The sequence below is a fragment of the Plectropomus leopardus genome, chromosome 1 (genome assembly GCF_026936395.1).
Source record: "Plectropomus leopardus strain MGB_pleo_1.0 chromosome 1, ASM2693639v1, whole genome shotgun sequence".
Taxonomy (NCBI): domain Eukaryota; kingdom Metazoa; phylum Chordata; class Actinopteri; order Perciformes; family Serranidae; genus Plectropomus; species Plectropomus leopardus.
The window spans coordinates 18,617,266-18,644,669 of record NC_142176.1 but is presented as its reverse complement, the minus strand read 5'-3'; the positions used below and the strand labels follow the sequence as shown (position 1 = coordinate 18,644,669).

Below are 27,404 nucleotides of genomic sequence, written 5' to 3'. Positions count from 1 at the left end.
CTACCTAATTCTTGTCTAATTTGTGGTCTGATAAACAGACAAAGCAGGTCAAGGAGGGGCTGAACAAATGAGAAACATGAGTGTGCAACAATGAAACAGGATTAGATACATCAATGTTCGGGAAAAACTAAGTTACTGTATAAAGCATGTGCATATGCCCTCGGAAGTCTGGTGGGAGGAGCTTGGGAGAGAAATATGGGGGACATACCTGCAACCACCGATTCAAATCTCATATACCATCTTTCTCATGTGACTTAAAAGCTCTAACCTGTAACGTCTGTGTAGGTGCCTAAGTTTTGTTGTTGTCTTGTCTCTGTTGATTGTCTCTTCTTTACTTTGTATTGTAATGTGTTTTTGTGCTGCTGAAAACCAGTTTCTAACTGACTGTCCAGTTATAACTGTAGCATACCTAATGTTACTTTTAATTCCCTTCCTGTATAAAAAAAATAAAATAAATGAATTGAAATGAAATTTCATTTTATAAAAAGGATGATTAATTTCCTTTACCTGCCAGGTACTGAGGTTTTGAGCTAAAGTTACTCAAATAGGACTAAATATTGCATTTGTTTGGGACCATTTTCAGCTGTAAACTAATACATGTTTAAGGATTTACAACCGCAGTGTCCATGTGCTCAGATGAAGAAACTTGTACATAGATAGATTTCGGACAATAATGGAGGTCTATGTCACACGGTAATTAGTTATAGCAGCAGTTGGCTACACAGAAAACGTGTTAGTGGCCTCCTGTTGATTTTGATCAAAAGATTTGTTAACAACAAGAAAACTGATTAGCACAACTTTCATTCTTAAGTGCAACAGCTACATTTTTGGCAAGCTAAACATCTTTGTTTATTGTTTTACTTTTCTCCAGTTTAACATTTCCACCCTACTGTTCTGTCCTCCATCTTGTTCCCATCCTAATAGACAAAATGTTGTCTGACACTTTTTCAATGTAAGCATTTCCATTCTCCCACTGGAAAAGCTGAGGGACCCTGAGGCACTTGAATGGAGGCTGCTGACAGCGTGTGATGGTCCTTTCATTTATCTCTCCTCTTTCCCGGCTTCATTCTCTCTTTCTCTCTCTCGATGTGTTCTTTGAGGGCTGTCTTAAAGGTGAAGGTCATAGGGAGCTTGGTAAGATATTGATTTGCACCTGTAAGGGTGTGGGTTAGATCATCAGCACTACCCATCCATCTTGCTCTTGTTTTTCCCTTTGGGCTGTCACAGCTTGACTCCTCCTCCGGTCTTTGTTTCTCTTGTCTGTCTATTTGTACCCCGAAGGAACCAAAATGAACCTAATTGATTTGCTGTATCAGTGCATTTGTTTGATGTGTGATGGTTTAATGAGTACTGTTGTCTGCATTCATCTGGAGCTGGAGTTCCTGACCACTGTACTCTTGATAGTCATTGACACCCTCACATATTCACAGAGGTGCTAATGGCTTATTTATACTAGATTAATTCACTAATAATATCATTTTCTTCTCATGAAATAGGCATAATCTACATTTATTTGGAGTAAACAGTACACTTTTGTTTCGATGAATCAATAGCAGAACCCAAAGACACTGATGCGTAATTAACATCCGTGGCTTTTCCTCTTTGTTCCTGCTCGGGTAGGAGCTTGTCTTGGACTTGACAGGCAGATAAAATGAAATATTGATCAGGATCAATACTGCTATGGGCTGAAGCAAAGTGTGGTCCATCTGATCAATATGTGAGTGAGGCTGACAGATGCTGAATGTTTCCTGCTTGGTGACAGTTAATGCAGCGGGGGCCACCCACACCTGGCCTCATCCCACTGGTCAACAAGTTCATGGTACTGCTTGCACCACTCACATGATGAAGAACATAATAGAACAAAATAAAATAATAAACTTTTCCAAAGCACTTTAAAGGACAATACCAGTTTTGCATGTTACAGCCCATCAACTATAAATGCTATGTACACTAAAGATTTATTATTGCATTTATTGACAATAAATTCTATATTAATGTCCCGGTATTTAAATATTGTACATTCTTATAGCAAATATTCAATGGCCTTAAGTGAAGCCATAGGGGATGTACCGGAGATGCAGCTTTGTGTTGCGACATTGAGAGTTTCAGTACAATTATACCTCACAGAGTTGGCCTTGTTGCACTCATTCAGTGGTGACAGCGTTTGTATAGTCTTGATAAAAATGATCGAAAGATCAAAACCTGCAATTTAACTGTTTTTTTTTATATATATATGTGTGTCCACAGAGAGGGGAAAAGACGCAGACACTACCACAGTAAAGAAGCAGATACAAATACTCTCCTGTGACAATAATTGATTTTTAAAGGCTGTGGGCATGAAAGAGAAGTTTCTGAGGTGAAGCAGTCTGGTTTCATCGAAATACGTGACACAAACTCTTAATTTAATGGTAAGCAAGAACTGTGTTTGAATAATTTGCCGGCAACACGAAAACAATGCCAATGCAAAGTCAATGGTGATCTTTTTTCGAGATGGACACACAAATTGAGAATAAAATAAGACAAAGTCTACATAGGACGGGTAGAAGGGTGGTGGGTGGGTCAAACAAAGTAGGAATTTCAATCAGGAGACAAAAGTTTCTGTCCAGTGTGAGACCAAAAGTCAACATAGTTACATGACTTTACATAGTTAAGCAAAGTACGTAAGTTCATGTCACTTATTTCCTATGTCCCATAATTATTATAACCAAAGCCACAATATTTTCCTTAACTTCACCATGTGTTTCATTGTACTCTGACTTTGTATTCTCATCAAGGGTCTTTCTTTTCCCAAGCCAAACCAAACTACAACTGATTCAGCACTTTGACCACGTCAACGATGTCTTTGAAACTACAACCATTTGTAAGAGACTTTGCACTGGCATTGTTTTAAGACATTTTGTTCCCTCCACCTTATAATGCATTGTTAAGAGGTTGTGTCTATTTCACGTATTCCTGTTAGACTATGTTGGGTGGGGACACCAGAAATAACGACAACCGTAGTCCAGCCTTTCTGAAATTCTACACATTTAATGAAAATCGAAAACTATTGACATATCTTATCCTCTGATTTAACTGCGAAGGATAGCTTCATAGATTTGCCGAGATTATTTTATGTCAGAAATACTCAACTTGGTTTGCTCGGGGGCCACTTTTGCAAAATGACAGGAGGCCAGGGGCCAGTCACAGCAGCCATATACATGTTTCCAGGGATTTAGGACATTTCTAGAATTTTTGGACAATATTAGTATTTTAGTATGTTTCTAGGATTTAGGATATTGGGTTTTAGCTAGAACCTCTGTCAGGAAATCCTCCACTGGCACTTTTTTTTAAAAAGCAAGCTCTATTTTGATTCCATTTTATGCACTCTGGCACCGTATGTATACTTTAAATCCAAAAATAATTATTATAATTATTTTTATTGTGACTTAGACAATGGTTAGGGGGGCACATTTGGCCTATTAAGTGTCACTGCTTTATGTCATGACAACTATGTCTCTAAATGTGCTCCTAACTTATTCTTCTGAGCCCCAACTCTGATCACAAGTATCTCTATGGACACTAAACATATTGTTTGTTTACCCTATCTCTAAAAAGCCGTTTGCCACAGAAGATATAATCACATGGGGCTCCACAAATGTACTACACTGTACACGACTGCCTGTCCATGCAGGGCCAAAACTCCCTTACACAACATTTTAGTGACCACAAAAGCTGAGTTTAAGAGACTGCTAATTTTTAATATGATGTTGTAGGTTTGCTTTATTTAGTTCCATTGTTAAGCATTATCGACGACACCAGAGTTTATGTTAATAAAAACATTTTATCCTTTATATCCTCATCCCCACCTGGCTGCCAGTGTTGAGGATTTGGATCATAAGACTATGATTGGTTAGTTAAATTCATAAACCGTTTGTCCACACCTGAGGAGATCACTGACTCTTTATACTGTGCCATTAATATTTGTAATGTTTGGTGGAAACATAAAGCACTGCTTTCTAGTGTGCCTGGTGCAAACATTTTAACTGCTGTCTGGCAGGTAGAAAACCTGTCTAAATTTTTGTGTTAACTTTTGGTTGGCATAAAAATGAAAAACCCTTAAGTCTGACAGAATTATCACATTATATGAAAGTGGTGGAGCAGCAAAACACTGGAAGGGAGAGACACTAGTTGAACTACAGGCAAAGATGCTGCACTTGTGCATTCCCACAAATGCAACTGAAAGTGTTGGCTTATGGGAAGTCGGTGGAGTTGTCATATAGTAGTCAGTGTGCCTGCACAGAGGTCCACCCACAGAATTCATAAGCTTTACCTAATCACCTGACCATGACTGTGTTTTTGTGCTTTGAGTTTCCCTCCATGGCTCCTACTGAACCTTTTGAAAACAGCTTTTATCCAGGACTCACCTTGAACTACAAGACGTCCCTGAGCAGTCCTACGAACACGGGTCCCTGGTTTGTTAGCAGCACAAACGTAGACCCCTGAGTGCTGCACACCGACATCTGAGATCATCAGGTTGCCTGTGCCGAGTACTTGGATTCCCTCCACGCCGATGGGACGGCCGTCTATTTGAGGAAAACGACACAGAGAGCAGTTCAGATGGATGACAAAGACTTTATATAAGTAGAGCAGCAAACAAGACTGCACACATGTACAGTATGTGTTTATGTTAGGTTTGGCAGGATTAGGTTTGTTAGGCTTGCTTAAATTGCCCACAAGATAGACTAATTAAACCTATTGCACGTTTAAAGTCACAGTTTCACAGAAGCAGTACTATTTCAAGCCCTGTGAGAGGTCCAGAATAGAGCTTTCACAGGGAAGTGTGTGATTCTCTGAATTGTAAAGTGTTATGATGACGCTGCCAGTACAAAAGACAGCAGAGAGGAAGGTCACACAGTTTATTGTTGCTGTGTGTGAGCAGCATACATGCTGTAATTGGTTAGGTTGTTGTCAGAGTGACATCCTAAAGACATTCATCAGCAGCTTTTTCCTTTAATGTTTTTATTGTAAGTGCAGCTTCTCCAATAGATGTTCGGTTAATTAAAGCTTTCACACATGAGCAGCAATTTTTTTTTTCTTCAGGCCTTGTCTGGCAAAGCCTTGTAGTACATAAAACAGTTACACAGGAGATGTTCGAGCCACCACTGAGGGACCAGAAACTAACTGCAACTTCTAATCTCCTATCTCCTTACACAATCCATAGCTGCCTCCTCTCTGCTCTCACTGTACTTACACGATAAGCTCACACTTTCCTGTGCTCCCTATCTGCAGTCTATTAGCTATGGGGCCAAGGGGGCATTTTAATCCCATCTTTGACTTCCATCTGCAGCCTGTAAGCCTGTATGGTCCACATTTGATGTGTAAAAAGGCCAGTCAGGGAGGCAGGGGGACGGGCACCATGCCGGACACATGCAGAGGCGGGAGCTCCAGCCAGAGATACAAAACATATGGTCACAAGTCAAAGGTGTATTTTTACATGTTCTTTCATATCTTTCATGCAAATTATGAAGGCAAGGCAAGTTTAAATCAAAGTTTGTGATCAAATATTTCTCTGAATAGCGTGGTGCTACTGAATATGTCAACAAAATACAAAATGTTACAATACACAGTAAGAAAATATAGAAATAAAGAGATTAAATATGACAAATAAACAACAAAGAGAATATAATCATGCAATAAACTTAGCTAGAAATTGCTCTATAAAGATGAATTTTGAGATCCCCTTTAATCAGATATGTTCACAGGCTCTATACTGTAATAAGCAATAATCAAAGCCAACACAAAGACCCTTCTAGATCTTTTTCAACAGATGATAAAAATAAAATTGACTGGGTCCAGACCTCTCGATTCGTCCACTCAACTGAGTTTGAGTTGACTGATTCCGAAGATGGAAATGAAGTGTAAGTAGTTGACAATACTGCCTGATGTCAGGCAAAAAATATAAGCCTTTGTCTGAAGACCAAACCTCTCTAACAGCTTTCCAGCAGAAGTCTAAGGGCCCTGACGCACCAAGCCAATGTCGGGCCGTGGTGAACATCTTTCACCCAGTTTCTGCCTGTGTGTCCTGCACCGTTGGCACTAGTCACCCTTGTCAGCCAGCAGAGGCCATCGGTGAATAAAATCACTTTGATTAGCAGTTATGCTCAGTGCATGAGAAGAGAAATGAAATACCCTTTTCTTTTTCAACATCAGGTTGTATTGTTAATGTACTATTTGGCTAACTAGCATCTTATATCTGTTCTGTCGATCTTCCAGTTTCCCTTTTCGAATGATGAATACAGACTACCACCACCTGCTGCTATAGAGAGTTAATTCCTCTCATGCCGGCACAGATCATACATGTCAGCTGACCGTCTTTGTGGTGTTTTTAAGTGCAACTTTCTGGCCGAGACACAGGCGATGTGAAACTCGGCCTTTGTCGCCACTAGTTCTGTGATGTCAGGTTGGTGTGTCTGGGCCTTAAAATTCACAAAACAGCCATTATAAGTAGTCAGGAGAATCTTAAAGACAGTTTAAACTTTACTGGCAGCCAAACAGTCTTTGCAAGAAATCCTGCAGCTTCATTTAGACAAGAAGTGATGTTTTTGTTGTGATGGATTATGGAGAGGATAATATTTGTAATTAATTATGACAAGTGACTGAGATGAAATGAATCAATCCAACTTACCTGCCAAGTCGTTTATCTCTGCGTCTGTCATTGTGAGGTGTTTGAATGCTATTTCTGCATTTTTTTTACTAGGACACATATCAACTTCTCAGTCAAGTGAGCTTTTGTCTCAACAAAAGCATTCTTGTTCTTTTCTTGCCTTTTCATACTATATTTCTTTCTCTCTCTCTTGCCCCCTCCATCAGTTTCTCTCCGTCAGGCACTAATTAACTTAGTGTCAGAAAAGAAAGAGCACAAGCTAGCAGGCTGTGGTGCTGTTGAATGAATAGCAGCAAACAAACTCCAGCATTAAGGAGTGACTGATGTGAAACTATCAGATTCATTATGCAGCTTATCCCAGCCTCCCTGCCGTAATCTAATACATACAAATCCCATCGTGTTAGCATTTCATTCTTGCAACATTGTGTAAGGCAATACCCTCAATCTGATTATGCCCAACTGATTGGGAGGGGCTGCAATTTACATTTGGAACAGCAAATCAGATTGGATAATAGGTAAAGAAAACAGATACCAGATTGAAAAATTGGTCACGACAGACTTTGAGTGATAGTCACGAAAAAAACGCACATGGCAGGAGGGAGAAACTAATCGTATCTGTTTCAGCACCTCACAGCAATTACTCAGGGGCTCTGCGGTGCTTCGAAGGAGGTTCAACTTCACGAGGAGATGAAGCATGCATTTATCAACACAGAGTCAAACATAATGTTTAGCCCCAAGGCCTAATGTTGAATCCCTTTGCCTCATGTATACACAATAGATGCTCCACTGTATCTAATGTATTCTGTGCACACATGTACATAACACAATGCTGACAGATCAAAGCTGCACAGCGAAGAACATACAATCACACAAGGACACAAAGTACATACGACCCACATGAAACACTCAGATTTCTCATGCACGAACGCACACTGTGATTGTACTTTGGCTCGGTGACACATAATTCCTCAAACACACAAGCACAGAATGAAAAATTCAAGAAACACATATGCACCTTCTTTGATCTGATTAGGATTTTTTTTCTCACCTAGTCTGCTCCAAGACACGATGGGCCGAGGGTATCCGGTAGCAACACACTCCAAGATGGCGGTTTGGTGAACAGTAAGGGTAAGGTTTTCTGGGCCGACCACTATCATAGGCTCTTTGTAAACAGATGACTGAGAGCCTGGAAGAAAAATAACAGGGGAGAGGGAAGAATAAGATGGGAACAAGCATGATGGATGGCATCCTTTAATTGGATTTCTCTAGAGTGCATTAGCTCGATATGCAGCTATCTCTGAGATCAACTGAAGAGGAACAATAGCTTTGGAAAATCTTGGGAATATGCTGGGACAATAGTCTGCTCGTGGTATGTAGATGTGAAAAAGATTAAATCCACCAACCTGAAACTGTGAGGAGTGCCTCTGTGCTGTGTTTCACTCCTGCACTGTTGTGAGCCACGCAGCAGAACTTCCCACTGTCCTCTTCACGCACTCCTGTGATCTGCAGGACACCTGTTGGCAGGAGAGTGTACCTACGAGACACAAGACAGAAGGAGACAAATACAATGAGACATTTTAAATGACCGAGTAAGTGCTGCCGTCTCTAATAAGTGTCAGGCTGCAATGTGGTTTGGTCCAACCTCTCGTCCTTGGTATCCACCGGACGGCTGTCTTTTTCCCAGCTGATGACAGGCTCTGGCAGGCCGTGGATCTGGCACTGGAATCTCGCCACGCCGGACTCTTCAGCACGCACAGACTCTGGTTGGACATGGAAGTCTGCCATGGCTGTAGAGGGAGGGAGAGGGGGGTATTAGGTCATAGATTCAAGCTGCCAACAGGAAAATAACTATTTCTCTAAGATTCATACATCTTTCATTTCATAAAAATTAACAACAAATCTATCAAATCAACAACAGAGAATTCTCCTGACATGTTTATGTTTTCATTTACCATTCAGTGATTATGTCTGCAAGGGTAAAGTAAAAAAAAAAATGCATTCATTAACACTTCATTGGAAAAAAAACACAAGATAACAAGATTTACAGAGTGTGAAAACTGACTGGCTGAAAAAGACCCATATAGAGTTGCTGCTATTAGGACACAAGCATCATCTTACAACAGAGCTCGATATAAAGTGCTCACTTTTCTCTTTACTCATCGCAGTACTGAACAGATAAATGATATAACAGCCATCCACACCAAAACTATACTCACTTCATTATCAGTACTGTTATTGTGCATGGAAAAAACAATAACTTGAGAAAAAGACTTTTGTGACTTAACTCAAGATACCTTGCACTTCAGAATGATAAACAGCTAGTGTGTCTACATTTTCATAAGTGCAGAATATATGTGGACTGAAATTATACTGTCAGTCATGACCACTAGAGTAATCCTTGGATACACACACTGAAGGGTAGGTGGTTAGTTTGTCTTTGCTCTATGATAGTCACAACCTATGACTGTACAGTTGTAGAAATCCTCAAAGAAACTGCACTGCACTGCATTTACTCATCCCTGGTGTAATCTACCCTGGAACTTCAGATTTGAAAGACCTTTTTTAGAGATTATTTTTGAGTGGTTTTATTGCCTTTATTAGAGAGGAGTGGTTGACAGACAATGTGCAGTAAAGGGCTACTGGTTGTACTTAACCTACATGGGGTGCACACTCTACCAAGAGAGCCTTCTGTGCCCCAGATCTTTTGTGTTTAATTTAAGAAAGTTATTTGGTGGCAGGGGCCAAATGGAAGAGATAAAGAGTATATTTCTTTAAAATAAAACCCTATAACTTATTCTTTCAATATGATCATGTGATAAATGCTATTTTGATCCAAATATTGTCCCAAGTCCTAAATTTATTAGAAAACTTCCAAAAAAACCTCTAAACCTCTCTACAAAAACCTTGAAGTAACACATTCACATGATAGCAGCATGTCTGCCAGTTCTGCTTGAGAGAAGACATGACACATGTACAACAGTATCTGAGTCACCAGTTGCTGAAGGTGATCTCTACATGTAAAGTGCAGAGCACATGGATTTCCTGCCATATGTTGACATTTAGTACATGTGCCAGGCTTGTTTTATAAAATGCATGCGAACGCAAACAAAGACGACACACAACCATCGCCATATAGCAAAACCAATATCAATATCCCTACAGAGAGCCTCATTCAGCTGCACTTCACATGTGTACTGCCGACAGAACAAAGGCGGCATCGAAGGTGGAGCCAGCGACAAACTCAATTAGAGAGAGGCCCTCTCTTCTTCCACAGTTCTCCCACCTTCTTTAGCACAAGTGTACTCATTTAAATGTCAACCATAATTAACTTGGACGCAGGAGGACTTATCTGAACACTGTTAGCATAACAAGAGGGACGGACCCCTTATTATTTCCTAACCTCCTGCTCTTCCCAACCTGCAGCCTGCGTTAATTCATTACTTACAGGACCAGCAGGAAGAAGGCAGCACTATGCCCAAGACATGTTTGTCCTGCCACTAATTTCTTTTGTCCCCCCCCTTTGTCTTTGTTTTGCACTGCAGATAGTGCGTTCAGTTTGACTTCTTCTTTTTCTGCATTTAATCTTTTCAGCTGACATGTCACTCCTTTTTATTTTCCACCATTGTAATGGGTTGATATGGAGACGAAGTACAGATTAAAAGGTCTGAATATAAAAAAAAAACAAACTGCAAAGATTTCTGTTAATGGATTGAGAGAGAGATACTTCATATAGAGTGGCAGTACTTTAGACCAGTGTGGCTGCATCAGCGGTCTAACGCTGTGTTTATTCCATTTCAGAGCTTAATGAGAAGTGTGGCATTCTCCAACACGACTTGACCTTAGATCTCTGAGTGGATGTATGGAGCTCTGATGAAAATTTAAACATGCTAATTTAGTATTCTTCCACTAGTGACAGCTCACTCTTCCTATGCTGCGAGTTCTCTGTGAGAGGAGATAGCGCGTTCACTGTTTCCTTTGTTTTGACTCATGTAACGCCCCAGAAAATCTGACTGTTACTCAGCCTGACAGATTTCTGGGGCTCATATTTTTTCTTTTGCCTCTCTGCTATGAGGCCAGGCTTAAACAGCTGTATATCTTAGCGGGGTAATTCAGCCTAAGTGCCTATCTCAGGGGCCCTACTGCAATTTTTCCACCTGGGACCCACAACCTTCTGGCCATAAAACATTTTCGGCCAACATCTCTGTGAAGCATAGACGGCTTAAAAGACGCAGAGAACATAGGCAATATTTTATCACCAAACCACCACAGCTCTTTACATGTTCTTTAGATAATAACTTCCTCTTACCACAGTGAACTGCAAGCCCTAGAACATACCTCTCTTTCACATCCATTTACTAAAGCTGTAAAACACTAAAAATCATTGGAAACTTGTCAGAGGTATCAAATTATTGTATATCTCACATGACACAATATTGGCCCTGAAGAATATTTTCATGGCTTCTTTTCGAGACTCTGCGCTGACAAAAGCAATCAGCGATACTCTCCGTCTCTGCCTGCTGTAATGCAGAGCCCGGGGCAGAGACTGGCAGAGTGAAGCATTGAATTAAAGCCCTGCTGGCACTGTCACTGCAGAAAGGTTAGGAGTGGTGAAATCCTTCACAACACAATGCACAGAAAACAAGGAGCTCCAAGTGACTGATGTGATCAAAGATGCTTGCTTGCTTGGAATACAGTCTCAAATTAAGATGCACTGCTGTTTGTACTGTCCGTGCGTGCTGGGAACACTGGGGGACGTGGAGAGAGAAACAAAATTGCACTTGAATGCTGGGGAACAAAGGGAGTTAAAAAGGAGGAGCAGTGCCTATAGGGAGCTTTCTTGTGCATCTCTGCCAAGTAGCCATGGTGTCCGCTGATCTGGCTGTTGTGTGTGTCCGCCGACTCAACCCCCCTAACGGGCCCCACCCTTGGCCCTCATGCATAAAACATGGCTTCTCTAAGAGGCCCACACCCCTGCGACTATCGACACACTCATAGACACAATCAGAGAAATCACAATGGCGTTACATACACAGATAAACACATGCAGAAGCGGAGAAACTTGTTAACCATCTGTGCTGGATGTAAAAGGAAAACAGCCGTTCGTAATCTGCTTTGTGCATGTGCCTTTTATTGTGTGAGAGGTTGCAGAGTCAATCTACAGTGATAACGCTCAACTGTAGCACATACATGCAAACAAATGCAAAGACCTGCTGCAACAGAAACAAACAACTACATAGATCTCCCCGCGATGCTGCAGGAACAGACCGACATACATGACGCCAGATCACTCATACCAACACCCGAAAGACATGTTCCTCTGTTGTTCTTCACTCTTTCTTTTGCTAAGTGTTGACAGACACTCACCCATGATTAAAGACTGTCCACTGCCAGCATGACGCTGTTGGCGTAAATGGAGCAGGTCTAATTACTGCAATAAGGCAGAGAATGGTTGGGGTGCATGCTAAAAAGAAATCCATACACAAGCACACAGGGAGGACGCTGCTCCTGGAACATATGTCTGACAGTTCCTCAGTGACAACCACAAAAGAAGAATGAGTGAGGGAGCATTATGAGGGAAGGTCACAGACAGGAAAGGTGAAGCATGATGATTTAGACTGGTAGCCGAGCTATAAATCAGTTCTTGTCTAAACTCTGGTCATCTGATAATAGCCAACAAGTGAGTAGTGCTGCCTGAATGTTCGTTTTGCAATTTACAACCAATTAGTTCAAAACGGAGTCCAAAGAAGGCAAAAAATTAACGTGAAAATTTGTTTTTTAAAGTGGAAATTTGACATGCTTACACTGAAAACTCACAGACACACAAAGCATGAAATTTGACTCCAAGTGATGTACTGATTATTGGGTTCAAAGGCCAATGACAAGCTAAAAGGGCAGTCGCAGTTCATGAATTTCCCCCATCCTTCAATTCCACACTGCTGGTCACATGCAACAAATACTTAGAATGGTGGCTTTTCTGCGTTTTCCATGCGAGCAACTCCGATCCATCTAATGAAGAAATGTAGATTAAATGGTGATTATTTGAATGACCCCTGGCTGCATTATTTTTTTGCCTAATGGCCCCAAAGTAATGATCCATTTCTTTATTGCTCAGTTAAACACAGACACACAGACACTCACACACACAAAAATGCTCAACAGAGAGTAATTAACAAGGTGATTAAAAGCCCAAACTGTGCTGTTTTCTGTGACGACTCCTGCTGCACTCACCAAATCAATCTGATGAGATGTTTCCTTTTTTTTTTCCACAGACCTGTGGTCACATGTGGATGTTTTTTTATCCCTGTGCTGGGGATGATAAATTGATATGACAGAGGTAATGATGCCAGTGGAGGAACATACATCCTACAGCACCATTCAAACCTGCAGCCACGGTGTAAAGCTTCAGTGAACTCCCATGTTATAATGTCATCTCCCTCTCTCACATCTTCCCTCGCCTCCAGGCCACCCCCCATTCTAATCGTACGTTTCAACCGTTTTCTCGAGTCTTCGTTGCAACCCTTACCCCACCCCCACGAGCCCTCTCAGACCTGTGACATCATTAAGCGCATGTTGTTCAAGCAGCGCTGATGACTGCCGTGCCCACCCCACCCCCACCTCGGTAAACCAGTAAAATAGAGATGAGGCCCATAAATAATGGAGACGGTGTACGGTGCTATTCCAGCGTGGAGAGCCCACACTTCAACAGCCTTTAAATAGGCATCCCTGAAATAGCAGGCCCTGTGCTGGGACCCTAGAGATGGCATTTTAATGCAGATGTGATATTTTATTGGCTCCCTGCCCCACGAGCCCCCCCCCCTCCCGTGCCAAAGCTTGGGCACTCCTGTGATCAATCTGCTGGTTCGTGATGCGTGATGCTTATCACCTGTGAAAGGAAGAGGCTGCACATGTGCGGGCTGTCTCCCTCCGACACACACCCTCATTCCCCTCCTTTTAATGTTTTAGCTCATCAACACCTTCCTGCGTGAGCGAATGCTTGAGCTGAGCTGCATATCTGTCATTTGTGCTCAGCTGGCGGATGTAAGGATGTGCATGAAGACAGTAACTCTCAGGAACCTGCCCTTTGGATCATTTATATTAAAAGCTCTCCAGTAAATATACCTGTAATGTCTTTACAGCAGGAGCTTATAGACATGTTTTACAGTTTTTTTTTGTTGATGAAATAATGTGGTAACTATGCAATATACAGTCACAAAAATGTATAGATGTGATTGAGATCAAAATGAAGGCAGAGTGTGAAGATCGGTGTGGTCTGATCAAGGGTGCCGAAGTATCTGGATAGGAAGTAGATAGGGGACCACCATGTGGGCTGTACTCTGCCTCATTCCCCTCCTTCTATTGCTCTGGCTCATCAAAACCTTCCTGTGTCCAGGCCTGCATGATGCTTGATGTGAGCTGCATATCTGTCATTCGTGCTCAGCTGGCAGATGAAAGGATGTGCATGACAACAGTGAATCTCAGGAACCAGCCCTATTGATCATTTATATTAAAACCTCTCCAGCAAATATACCTGTAATATGTCTTCTATGGCAGGACCTTACAGGTTTTATTATTTTTTTCTAGCTTTTACTTTATGATGAAAAACATATATCCTCTCGTACCTTTTGCTTTTCTGTTGTATCTAGAATCTTTACTCAACAGGCACAAACCAATTATGTCCTTACATGTTGTAGGCATGCACTGTCTTTTTGACTCCAACTATGCAAGAAATTATTCTTTAGACTTCTGTTTTTACAAGCATATATACTCATGAAAACAAAGAAAGGAGGTGCTAAATTAATGTAATCCAAGTTGTTTCAACATCCTGATGGGGCCATGGATATGTGTATTAAGGCAGGTACACCATTATCTGTATCTGTATGACCAACTAAATTATCTGTATCTATTCAACTGACTAAATTATCTGTATTTTTACTTGGAATGGGTACTTAATTTATTTATTAAATATAGGTGGCATCGAATTGATATGTTTTGATCAGAAGTTGCTACATTTATTATTTTCTAGAAAACTATTTACAGGACAGTCTTGGGATTGAGCTGCAGTTCACTTTTTGATCACAAGAGTGAGAGACACGCTACCCAATTAAGTACAGATATTGATACATTTGACATCATCCGTACCAGATACTTGCTTTATCTGAGAATTCGGCGCAACCTTAGTGTGTACCAAATTTATGGTTAGTAAACCAATAGAGGTTGACAGCTCACTACAAAATAGAAAAGTCACCTTCTGGTGGCAATAGAAGGAAAATCAGGTGGTCATCAAAGTCATGAGGATTCATCCTCTGGGAAACATGGACAAATGTATATTTTTAATCCATCCACTATTTGTTTGAATATTTCCATGTGGACCAAAGTGGTGGACCACCTGACTGACAGACCCAAATTTTCATCCTCAGGGCCTCAATACCATTGGGGTGTCTGTGGCTCAGAAGTAAAGCGGGTCGTCCTCTAATCGAAAGGTCAATGGTCCGATCCACGGTTCCTCCGGGCAACACGTCGAAGTATCCTTGGGCAAGATACTGAACCCAAAATTGCTTCAGATGCTGCGTCAGAGTGTGAGTGCACATGAATGATTACGCAGGTGGCACCTTGAGTGGTAGCCTTGGACGCCACTGTGTGAATGTGTGTTTGAATGGGTTAATGTCACAATGTAGTGTGAAAGCACTTTCAGTGGTCAATAAGACTAGAAAAGCGCATACAAGTACATTCCATTTACCATTGTGACTAAAAACTACCTGCATGCTCAACAGCATCATTTTAAAAATATCAATATTGAATGATGTGACCTTGTACCAAGTGTAGAGAGACGATGGTGAGAAGAATCTGACAACACAGCACAAGTCAAAGTCATACAGTGCAATCAGACACCAGGGCATGAGCTTTTTGGACATATCAGAACACAGATGTCAACCAAAGATCACATATGTGCTGTATATCCAGTCCACCACAAATATCAAGCTAGTTTCTCATGATTCCCTGGCCTCTCCTTCACTTGATCAGATCTGATTTCTTAAACTTACAGCTGAAAATAACAGATCTTCTTACTTCCCCCTCTCAGATTACTAAATTGTTTTGACTGCTATTTAATTGCTTTTTCTGCTCGTGTACAGGCTTGTTTGCATTTGGCTTTCCCGTGGTGTGATTGTCCTTAGTCTGTTGTGTTGATCGATACTGTGGTGCTTGTGTGCACTAAGTTAAATGTAGTAAGATTGATGGCTGCTATTAAGGCTCCCTGTAGAAGGTGGAGGGAGCAGCAATGCTACAATAGTTAGCACTCACAATAATGCTTAATATTTCTTTTGTTTAATCAAGAGAGTTAATGAGAAGCAATGACATGCTGAGTGACCTGGAAAATAGCACCCATTTATTTATTCTTTGTATTTACATTTATATCACAATAAAATCCAACATAACAGTTCTGTAATTAATACTATAGTTGTAAAAATGGGAAGTCCTTATGGTGCTCAAATTCACAGCAGTTGTTATGCCAAATACATTTGTAAAATTTGCACCTTATGTTATTTTTGGGGGCTATAGTTTACCATTATGTTGTGCAGAATAATACCTAAATTCAGTAGTCGATTAATCTATAAGTTGATCAACAAAATTATCAGCAACAATCATTTCAGCACACCAATACTGATTTTCTTAGTTTTCTATTAGTGCATTTAAATGGATATGAATTACCTGTTTATGAGTGGGTTCTTGAAGTATCCCGTTTATGCGTTTGTGCATATAAACACCATATTCCATTCTCAGAAACCCGAACGATCTTAACCTGTTAATAAGAAACCTGAATATGCTCATTAAAATGGGAAACTGTTGCATGTCTACACTTAAACCCAGTTACTAAGCACTGTCGACTGTGTAGGAAAGGCTTCAACAGACTGACGAAAAAGAACTAAACAATGGCAGCAGCAACTGCGTTGCACTTCTTGAGGAATGAAGAAACAGAGTTTTGCCTTTTGGTAGTGAGTAATTATATTAATATATAATAATACATCAGACTATAGCGCTTTTTAGAGTCCTGGAAGACGCTTTACATAGAGTAGGATATATCTGATATATGATATGTGAAATATTCTAGTTATATGAAAGAGGTTGCATATTTTCATCCACTGCTCCCCTGTCTTATACAGTGGTACTGAGTGACAGGCTGACAGCAGTGTGGAGGACAGTGATATAAGAGTAACATAGCTGTTTTAAGGAAAAATGTCAGCTCAGTACATAGTGTGTGTCTGTGCGTGCGTGCGTGCGTGCGTGCGTGTGTAGTTGACAGGGAGAGAGAGAGAGAGAGAGAGAGAGAGAGAGAAAGAGAGGCAGACAATGGTTGACATTAAATTATAAAAGACATTGAAAGTTAAGTTTTCAAGTGGTAGTAAATGTATAATAATATTAATATTTCCTATTGCACTTATCTCCTAATGTCGGGTTGTTTTTGTAAATGTCACAGACGTTAGCACAAATAGAATGGAGTAATCAGTAACCAGGTTATGAATATTTTTCATCTATACAGGGATATAAATAACCTGATTTCCTTGTGCTCATAAAACACCATATCTCAAATTTGATCATTACTAGGATAAGCCTCATGTCCATGTGAACGCACTCCATAATATTAAACTAAATCTCTATTAGTTGGACATTTTAACAGCATTTTCATTAAGTAAAAAAATATTATGGGCACTTTTTAGTATTCTTAGTACTTAAAAGAAAAGTAAATCAATAAATCAAAAAATAATCTACAAGATTACTCAATGATAAACATAGCCATGCAGCTCAATTCTGGATTGTGCTATGTGATGACTGTTTTCAAATATTTAGCTCCTTCATACAGTAAATAAGGTAAAGCAATTAACTTTTGTTTAATATCTTGTATCATCTGCTCGGCATTATTTAAACAAAGCAGTATTATATCTTATAATGCTGCTACTATGAACACTTTGGTGGGTTAATGACATTATAGGTTTATCTATATTCATTACAGTCATAGCAAACATTATATTACTGCCTGCCAAGGTGGCAAATGCTCAACAAACACTGCATACATATAACATACACTGCATCAGTGTAAATGCAGTTAGTTATCACTTTTGCCAATAATAGCAAAGTAATTAAAGTAAGAACATAAAAGCTTTTTTTCACAAATAGAGTATAATGGGAAGGCACATTGCTCACTGTCTAGTTGTTTTTGTTCCCCCGCCCCTCCTAACCTCCCCACTCTGGGGACAAAGCCTGGGCCTCCCCTGGTGCCCTGCTCTGTGCCTGTGCCTCCGTCACACCCCTAACTCCTGCGCCACCTCGAGCCCCCTCCACCCTCCACCCCACACCACACCCCATCATCCCTCCGGCCCCTGCTCCTCCCATTCCGGCACCCCCAGCCCTTGCAATGCCGCTCTGCCCTGGTAGCCCCAAATCTCTTCACTAAGCCTCCTACACTCACTTCAGCATGCAGACCCTAATTAAAGAGAGACCCATTAAAGCACAACAGATGCTAAAAATTAAGGGATTATTTAAATGATTCCCAGTTGCAGCGGCTTGGGTAAGATTAGAAAAAAGTGAGAGAGCTGGGGGGAGGACAACAGAGAGAGGCGGGTTAAAATAACAGACAAACCACTGCCATGAAAGTGGCATTTGTATTAGAATTAACTGCCAGTGTTTCTCTTTGTTGGTGTTGATACTGCGTCCTTTTTTTTAATTTAAAAAGTGTTTATATTGTGTTTGTGAACGGTGAGACTCGCAAGCAACAAAAAAGGGATTTGACGTTTGAGAACAAAAAGAGTGGGCCTCTTGTATCATTTTAGGACTAACTGAGCGTAAAACTGCGTACTCAAATGGCTTCAAACATTCGCTCAAGATAATCAGAGACGTGGCTCAAAAGTCTTTCCTGCTGTCCAGAGACCTCACCTATTCTGCTCTGTGTTTCCCACTCCTCCTATCACACAATTTAGTTTATTCTCAGGGTTTCCCTAAGAAAAGTCAAGTCGGGTGGCAAGTATCTTTTGAAGTGGGCCGGCAGCCCAGTGCAGGCCGGCAGCCAAGAGTCTTTTTGATGGGCTAGCAGTAGACTTTGTTTTGATTTTTGGCGTTAACCATACAGCTAAGTAATTTATTTTATTTTTTTATATTTAAAAGTATAAAAAGTTGCATTTGATCTTATATGCCTACAGAATATGATGTAGACGTGGTGTGTGTTCATGAGTGATTAAAATCTTAGAAAACAAGATTTTGTCATAGCCCCACAAAATGCCAAAAACAGCCCTGTTAGCTGATGTGACTACTGGGCAAGATGCACCCATCATCAGGAGAGCCCATATACTGTATATAAAGATGGATGACATGACAGCTTCCCCAAAGTGAAGCCAAAACATCTCCCTCGCCCCCTGGTGTCTGACTGCAGTTTAGGTCATAAAGTCCGCCCCCTCCATGTTAGCGAATGGGACACTGGCCATACTAAAAACTCAAAGTACAGACCTAATAAATTTTTCTGAAAGATGTTTTTTTGTGATTTAAAGGTAGTTCTCATCTCCCTGATGTTTGTTCAAGTGTTTTTCTGATTAGTGTGGTATATATTTGTTATTTAAATCTATTAAAACAGGATTTTCCATAATGACTGACAGCAGTGTATGCCAATTTGTGTGCAAGATGGCAGCAGCCGTTCAGGAGACATTTTGGTTTCACTTGAGGGGGGGCGGTGAGTCGGGACACGTCGTCCATCTTTATATACAGTCTGAGGGAGAGATGCAGCATATTGTCAAGGACAAAACATGATGAAGAGATGTGCATGCAGAGCAGTGAGCTCAAAAGTAGCTGGTAGCGCTGGTAACATGATTTGATTCGACTGAGACTTTTAACTCCTCGTAGCTAACAAAATAAATGATAATAAATGCAAACTTCGGCCTCTATCATTAGCTAGGACTACCTGTAACATTACCATCAATACCAGACAGTCTAATGTTAGCTAACTGGTACTGTTAACATTATTCTTGTAAGCTTAATGTTTTGATGGGGGTTGAATTCGTCATTGCAGCTGTGGCAGTTGAGGTCAGAGATCATCTTAGCCGGATGTTTTTATTTACTCTCTACACTACAATAGTTAAAAAAATAAAATCTTAAAATTACATTTTTTAAAAACTCCCTGATTCTCAGTGTATATGTGTATGGTTTGCAATATACTGGCAGGAACCCTGACTGTAAAACACAGAGGTCTTTCTCTTTAACATGCAGGTGGCCACAGGATGTCCAGTCTCAGCACCATCTAGTGTCTCACTGGGGTTCATCCCATGTGTATGCTTTGCATCCTTGCAGATGCAGGCATCTCCACACTGACAAACATCCTGATCACTTCAAGATTGATGCAGAAAAGAAACCTTACTTACTATCCAGTGCAACATGAGGACTTCATGTTTATATCCTTATATGATGTGCAGCTATCACCTGTATGTAGCTTATTATCTTCAAGAAATACCTCTCAGCCAAACAGCTTTCCATTTCTGTTTCCTCTCTGTACTCAGGGGACACAATTCTGCTTCTGCAATGGTATAAAAAAAAAAAAAAAAAAATGGAAAAAGAGAGAAAGAGAGTGTCTGAGGACACAGACTGCTCAGTGAACGAGCGTACTCTCCCGTTACTGCAGCCGGGAACTCTGCTTGAAAAAATTTGATCTCCTCCTCTTAACTTGTCCCCTCCGTTTGTCCGTCTGCCAAATTACCACGTTATTAAGGACACTGCATGTGTGATGGCTCCACAGAGCAAAGGGAGTTTGAAACGCTTCATAATGATACTGGAGGGCTGTTCTGGATTGTAAAACTTGACTACCTTGTCTTATCCCTGATGACTTTTGCTAGTACGCGAGTGGCTAAGGGACTCATGGGAGCTGTAGTTTTTGAATACGGCCAAAAAATCACTCTTTTATCTTGATCTAAATAGCACTAATACACTGTCCAGTATAGTAATCGATATCTATTTAACAGAAAACATATTTTCAGAGTAGTATTTTCAAAGAGTACTAAAAGAAAGCCTCTACTGGAAAGACAACAAGAACTGAAAGCTACCAGCGGCTAACCTGTAAGTGGGTCAGGATTGGGGCTCTCTATAGACTGCTGATTTCCTACCTTTTCTCTTTTCTTTAACTTGCTCAGTAGCTGAGAGTAAATCTTTTTAACTTAATGGAATCATTTTCTCCTGAGCATTTCAGGGAGCGTTAAGCTTTCCTTAAGGGTCTGTGTTCAAAATCCATTGGTAGTAGTGGAAGAAATTCACCTACTTTACTCACACATGCACTCTTTACACAATCCTGCTCATACAACTCGTAGCACAACAGCGTCACCGAGACAAGTCAGGAAAAAATAAGTGATTAACCTCCTATTTTTTTTGTCAATTTTGAAATTACGCTTTTATGAAAAACATCATTCTCCGTGCGTTTATTGCAGAGAGTAATGCGCCCTTAAATAATAATCTGTCACTCTTCTTTTTCACACCTGATTGTTGCTGGGAAGAGGCTATGCCTTCACAGAGCCATTCTCTACTTGCCCGGAGGCCACATATCTAATTAATATCGCCCATACCTCAGCATGCAACTGCCTGCTTTAGAATTCAAATGAGATGCCTCTCTGCCGTCATTCGACCAGTATATATGAGCACATATCCACATGAATTATGTGCTGTCTGTTATTCAGCTCATTCACTGTACGCCCTCTGCACAAAAGCAAAACCCCACAACTGCTTTATCCCTGTCCTGTCTTGTTGTTTCTAGGTGTTGGAGACTTTGAAATATTTTGAAACGTTTAAGAGACATCTGGGGTAAGATAACATTTATATTCAAATGGAAATGCCATTAAATTCTTCTTTGGCTCGTCTCCGCCTCTTGTTTTGTGAAGCCAGAAATAAGCGAGGCCCGCAGACAGCAGCAGCTCTGAATAACAACCTGGACGGACATTTGGCATCACAATTCTCCTCAGTCCAGCACTCATTACTTCCCCCTCATTAGAGGACAACTGTTGGGCAGTGAGGCCAGTCTAAAGAAGCCAGGATGGATCTCGACTGAAAAGTCTTTCCTTTGTCCTGCTGTTTCTCGATCTAATATTGCTGGTGGAAAGAAGATAAGTCTAGAGAAATTTCTGAGATGAATATAGCCTGATGTGTGAGTGTGGTCCTCTCTGAGAGCGTAGCATGCCGTGTTAACTATGCATCTGACAGTGATTTTGAGGGGGGCTGGCCTGAACCAGGGGTAGATGGATGACCCCACATCTGGCACTCCCACGGGACATCTGAAAGACGCAGGGCGGGACCGACCCATGCGCTCCACTGCATCTCACAGCACCCTGAAAACTGGGCTCCCCAAACGGCTGAAAACGGCTTTGTAAATCACACACACACACGAAGCCTCTGGCAGTTGTAAGAGGGAGATCCACTGTGCCTCAGCTGCGTGGTTCCCACTGGGCATTTATCAGTGTCCCTATTGGTTTCCAAATCCTCACATCACAGTTTCCAAAAATGCAGTCCTGTCAAAAATTCACACGAACAAATCCATCAACAAACTGACAGCTGCACGTCTGAATTCTCCAGTGGTCCATTTCCTATAAATCTCCAGTCTAGAGCTCAACAATATAGACCAATTCTTTTTTTTTCAAAATGACTTCCAGCAAACACCAGCCATCCTTGACTACCCCACAATGCTTGCATGCATTTTTGTATATTTTGTGTTGAGACTAACAAATGTCCTCCCACCTATTATGTAGGCGATACCAGATATGATAAGACCTGAGGCTGGATATAATAACTATGGTTACTATGACCCAAAGGCACATTATTTACAATGACAAGTATCCATGTCTCCTCTAAGCAGAAACCTCTGGAGCTGAAAAAAGAAGCCAACACAGATGTGCCAAAAACTGGATTTCTTTGAATGGTTACTTGAGCCTGGCACAAAAAGCAAGTCAATCCCTGTCAACCCCCCATAGTAAAATGCCAAACTTTATAGAAGAAATAAACATGTTTAGAGTCTGGTGCGGAAAACGGTTTTAGTCTCTATAGCTAATTTTCTGATTCATGACAACTACACAGTGGAGAATTTATATGTAACTCACCTGTTTACATTTTAATTAAGGCTTAAATTTATACCTAATTAAGGGTGGGATTTTTTGAGTGACAGACTGTCTGCCGCTGGTATCATCTGCCTCTCAGTCAGATCCATCCCTCACTCCTCTGAAGCACCAGTCTTTTGGCCAAGTATGGTCATTTCTGTCTCCAAAAGCCAAGATGGCATCAGACATGCCGAACCTAAGGCTTCACTCATCACTCAAGGTAGAAAAACTTGATAAAGTTCTCATATTCACTTGAATAATTTCAGTTCCAATACTCACGTGGCTTCATTTCTTGATTCTCAGATCTTGGTCTCGGTTCTTACAAATTATCAGACTATTTATTTTGAAACATCTCAGCTGGTGGTGGCTTGTAAACAAACTACCTGCCTTCTTAATCTACAATGCCGAATCATGTTAAATTATCACTTACGACTGCCACCCCATTATCTTTAAGACCAGTATGGTTAAACTTCTACTTAGAGGGATACTTTGCTGACTTTCAATCAGTGTCACTGTGCTGTAGGGAGTTTGTGCAGATAAATGGTGTTAAGGCATCCCAGAGCTCCCAGCTCCTGGAATTCCCTGCTCATCCACAAGCCAAAATCTGCCAGATGACACAAAATGACGTGTTTGCTTTTTTTTTCAGGTGGTTGACAGCACTGTCAACTGTCAACTTTGTCAGCAAAGTATTCCTTCAAGAAACCAGACCTTGATCCAGAATCTCTGTAATCTTTTCAATCTGCTGTCAGGGCCTGTCACTCACTCCACTGAAACTGCACTTAATAAAGTGGTAAATGATCTTCTGCTTACTATTGATTCAGATTCCTTTTCAGTGCTTTTATTACTGGATCTCATTGACACCGTAGATACTGCATGCTCCTAAACCAACTGGAAAAACAATTTGGTGTCTCTGGCCACCAGGCTTGAGACACCAATCACCTTGAGTGGTTAAAGCCAGTGTGTTTTCTATAATAATTGTAATTTTCTGATCTGAAAGATGGGAGTAACTCAGGGCTCTGCTCTTGGCCTGCTGTTTTTCTATCTTTATAGTTCACTTCTTTGCCAGTAATGGACTTTGAGCATACATTGCTATGCTAATAGTCAACTGTGTGTGCCTGATATCCCCAAGAATGCCTTTTCTCATCAAGCAACATAATTAAAATTAAGTCTTTTCATGCATTATGGCTGATGCAGAGACCCTAATTCATGTCTTGCTGTTAAGCCATTGTTTTAGCTTCCCTGCCTTGGCTGCCCATCCATGTCAGATCAGACCTCAAGTGCTTCTGATGTAAGAAAGGAAATATGCCCCTTCATACCAGTCTAATCTGCTTAAATCTTATATTTCAACCACTGCTTTCAGCTCTCAGAATACAGGGTTCCTGTCAGTCCTAGAGATAAAAAGAACACATAGCCCATAGCACAAAAACATGACATGACAATACAAATTGTACAAACATTTTTTAATTAACCAACATAATCAGATTTATCTCACAGCCCTGGTTCATTCGTTTAAATCTAAGAAGCGAAAAGCCTGAGCCACATATGGCACCAACTCCCATATGTGCAATGTATATGAGCATGTCCTCAAATCTTCATTTTGGCGGTGTTTGAGGTGTCACTGAATGCAGATTGCAATCTCTCTGTGAGCTGCACTCTCCTCTGCTTATCCATATTATGCAAGCCAAACCTCATTTCAGACTGCTTTCTCTCCTGCCCTTTCTTTCTTTTCTTTTAATTCCTTACTTTACTTTCTAATTACCTCCTGATCTTTATTAAAAGTGGTCAGCCAATTACCCTGTTATAAATGAAAACCTTTCCAGTAATTTAACAAGTATTACCATTAACATAGGACTAATGAGTAGGAGGAATATCCGCACTATCCACTATATGTACCTTACCACAGAGAAAACCTTTATCTGTGAATGGAGATATGAGCGTGTAGAAAAGGACAAACAAAAATCCGTATGTTCCAAACATATGTAACATACTGTGGAGGAGAATGACGGTGTTCATAATGCACCATTGTGCACACAGGTTATCCATTAAAAGCCTTAAGTGTGTGTGTGTCCAGGGTGATAACAATACCGGGCTCAGTCCCTTGTTACTTGGATACCAGCCCTGGGACACACTGTCATTTTTACACTCTGCTTAAAACAAGTGGACACACTTCATTCACGCATGATGGCTTATACATGGCAAAGGTGGACAGACATGCATGCACTCACTGACATGCACAAAAATGAGTTTCCCCCCCCCTCGCATGCACGCACACACAGACACACGTACAATCACTCACACCCCTCCCTGCTCCGTCAGCTCAACTGACAGCAGTAATGAGTTTCTTCTCTGCGTAAGCCAACTGGCACCCACTCAAGGGAATTTTTCAGGCTGAATTGCGGCCATTAATCACAATCCCGGGCAACACAGTGCCATCACGTGTGTGGCAAACAGAGATGCGTTCGTGGGGGGCAACGGGACGACAACATAGTGCAGGAGGAGCTTGTGACAAAGACAAAGGGAGTGGAGTGATGACGAAGAAATGAGGAACACCATAAAAAAAGCAAAATAATGCTTCATAAAAAAGTATTGGGTAAATTATCTCCTTCTGTTGAGAGCCAGTGTGGGCCTTGGCTCACACTGGGCTAAATGGAGGATAAAGACAGGGAGTATCAAAAGCCCAGATGCTCTATTCTGTAAATATGAGCTCAATTACTGGGAGAAGAAATGCAGTAACATCAATCAAGGTCAACAAGATAGGTGGGACATATTTCTGCAAACCACTGCACGTCTTTACAAACTTTTAGCAATATATATTCACACATGCATGCACATGTAAGCGGAGAAAGAACTGTTGTGTGTGCTAATGCTTTAAAACATAACATGGAGCAAATGGAGAGGCAGTGGAATAAATGGCAAGTAATTCCATGGCAGCTGCAGTGACAGCGGCCCTTTAAGTGCATGGGGCATTTGAGATAATAACAAAGAGAGCAGCAGCCATTAATGTATGGAGAATTGCCATTGCCTCGCTTTGTGACGTCAAGATATTGTCACCGCCACATCCTCTTATTGAGACAGCTGGAAACTCAAAGTCTGCCTGCTATTCTTTTCTTTTCACTGTCTTTGCCCTCCCTCTTTCCCTCCATTCAGGCTGCCAGCTGACTGCGGTCACCAGGGATATTACTGCCCCTTGCTGATCCGAGGAAGCCAGCCCCCCACTCATCTCCAAACTGGCTAATCCTGATGAATTCATGCTAATACGCAGTCAGTAACCCCTAGCTCTTTTTGTACGCACATGTGCGACTCATCTGCCACGCCCCCTGCATGGAGCGCCTAGTTCACACCAATTCACCAGGAAAAATAACCACAGAGGAAGAGGAGTAGACGAAGGGAAAGAGGAGAGGCAAGTGCAGGACCTGTCATAACCACTTAGCGTTTCAAGACAGTGGGTGAGAAATGAAAGCCCTTTGTCTCAGCCTCTACCTACAGCGTGTGTGCAAACAAAGACGCAGACATTGTATTTGTAGCAATGGCATATCTACTCTATCAGATAATGAAATACCATTTTCAGGACTTGAGTAAACAAAGGGTTGCTCTGGATTTACATAAATTGAGAGAAATATTTTATTTCTATAGAAAAAGGAATCCCAAGGCTCAGGCTTATGAACAATGGAATAAAAAGATAGGCTTTGTCTTTGTATTTCTTATTGTACATAAAATATCAGGATTTTCAATTAGAGCTAGACTGTGGTTTCAAGCAGCTTAAAACAGTAATTGTTGGTTACTTCTTGTTATATTTTTTCTTTTAGTGTGATAGTTTGCATAGACTGCCTTAAGAATACAACTAAAAATTATTTTCAATTATTTCCTCGATTCACATTATTATTTGTAAATGTCAGAAAGTGACATATTCAAATTGCTTGATTTTTTTCAACCCAAATTCAGAAATTTTCAGTTTCCTGTCATATTCCACTAATTGTCTAATAAACAACTATTTGATAAACATTTTTTCAGCTCATCATGTAATAGATCCTTTTTTTACTTCCACAAAGAATGACTATTTCCCTGACTGAAAGTCAACATCTGGGATGTTTCTGAGCGCTCACATAATCATGCTTGTGTACTCATCTATGAGATGTGATGTGAACTACTGTCCTCAAAACACAGAGGTTGACAAAGAACACACAAGCAGCCTGAGGTCGTGGCTCTCTGACTGTCATGCACTCCTCTCGTCTGTTCCCTGCAGTGGATGGGAGGAGCACTGCCATAAGCTGTCAGACATAAGCACATATCACTGGCTCTTCCAACCTGCCATCAGCCAGCTAACCCTCTAAAACTGTCTCCCCACTCACAAATAATGCCTATGCTTGCAAATGGAGAGGGCTATTACACAACTAGAATCATGCTTCATCTTTTCACGCTGAGGCAATGAAACGGTCCGCCTTACGACTTACTTACACATGACATGAAACCACTTCTGTAAAGGAAAAAAAATGGAGACACATTCATAACTATGATTAAAGGCCGCAGTTGGACAGATGACACAAATTCTTTATATGATTATAAAATAAACACATCTCATCCTCTGTGCAGCGCCTGAAAACGCTGAAACATCTCTTACGATGGAGCCTAAAATTGCTACTGCATCACTTGACGTG

General features: G+C 40.9%; 1 protein-coding gene across 1 annotated transcript in view; it reads right to left on the bottom strand.

The window, feature by feature from the left end:
• The window catches only part of igdcc3 (immunoglobulin superfamily, DCC subclass, member 3), a 73,280-nt gene that overhangs the window by 24,671 nt on the left and 21,205 nt on the right, over positions 1-27,404 (bottom strand). The window contains exons 3-6 of the mRNA XM_042488616.2: positions 8,286-8,430; positions 8,047-8,177; positions 7,692-7,829; positions 4,404-4,562 (exon numbers count right to left, since the gene is read on the bottom strand). Coding sequence (XP_042344550.1) covers positions 4,404-4,562; positions 7,692-7,829; positions 8,047-8,177; positions 8,286-8,430 — 573 coding nt within the window. The remainder of the gene's footprint in view (positions 1-4,403; positions 4,563-7,691; positions 7,830-8,046; positions 8,178-8,285; positions 8,431-27,404) is intronic.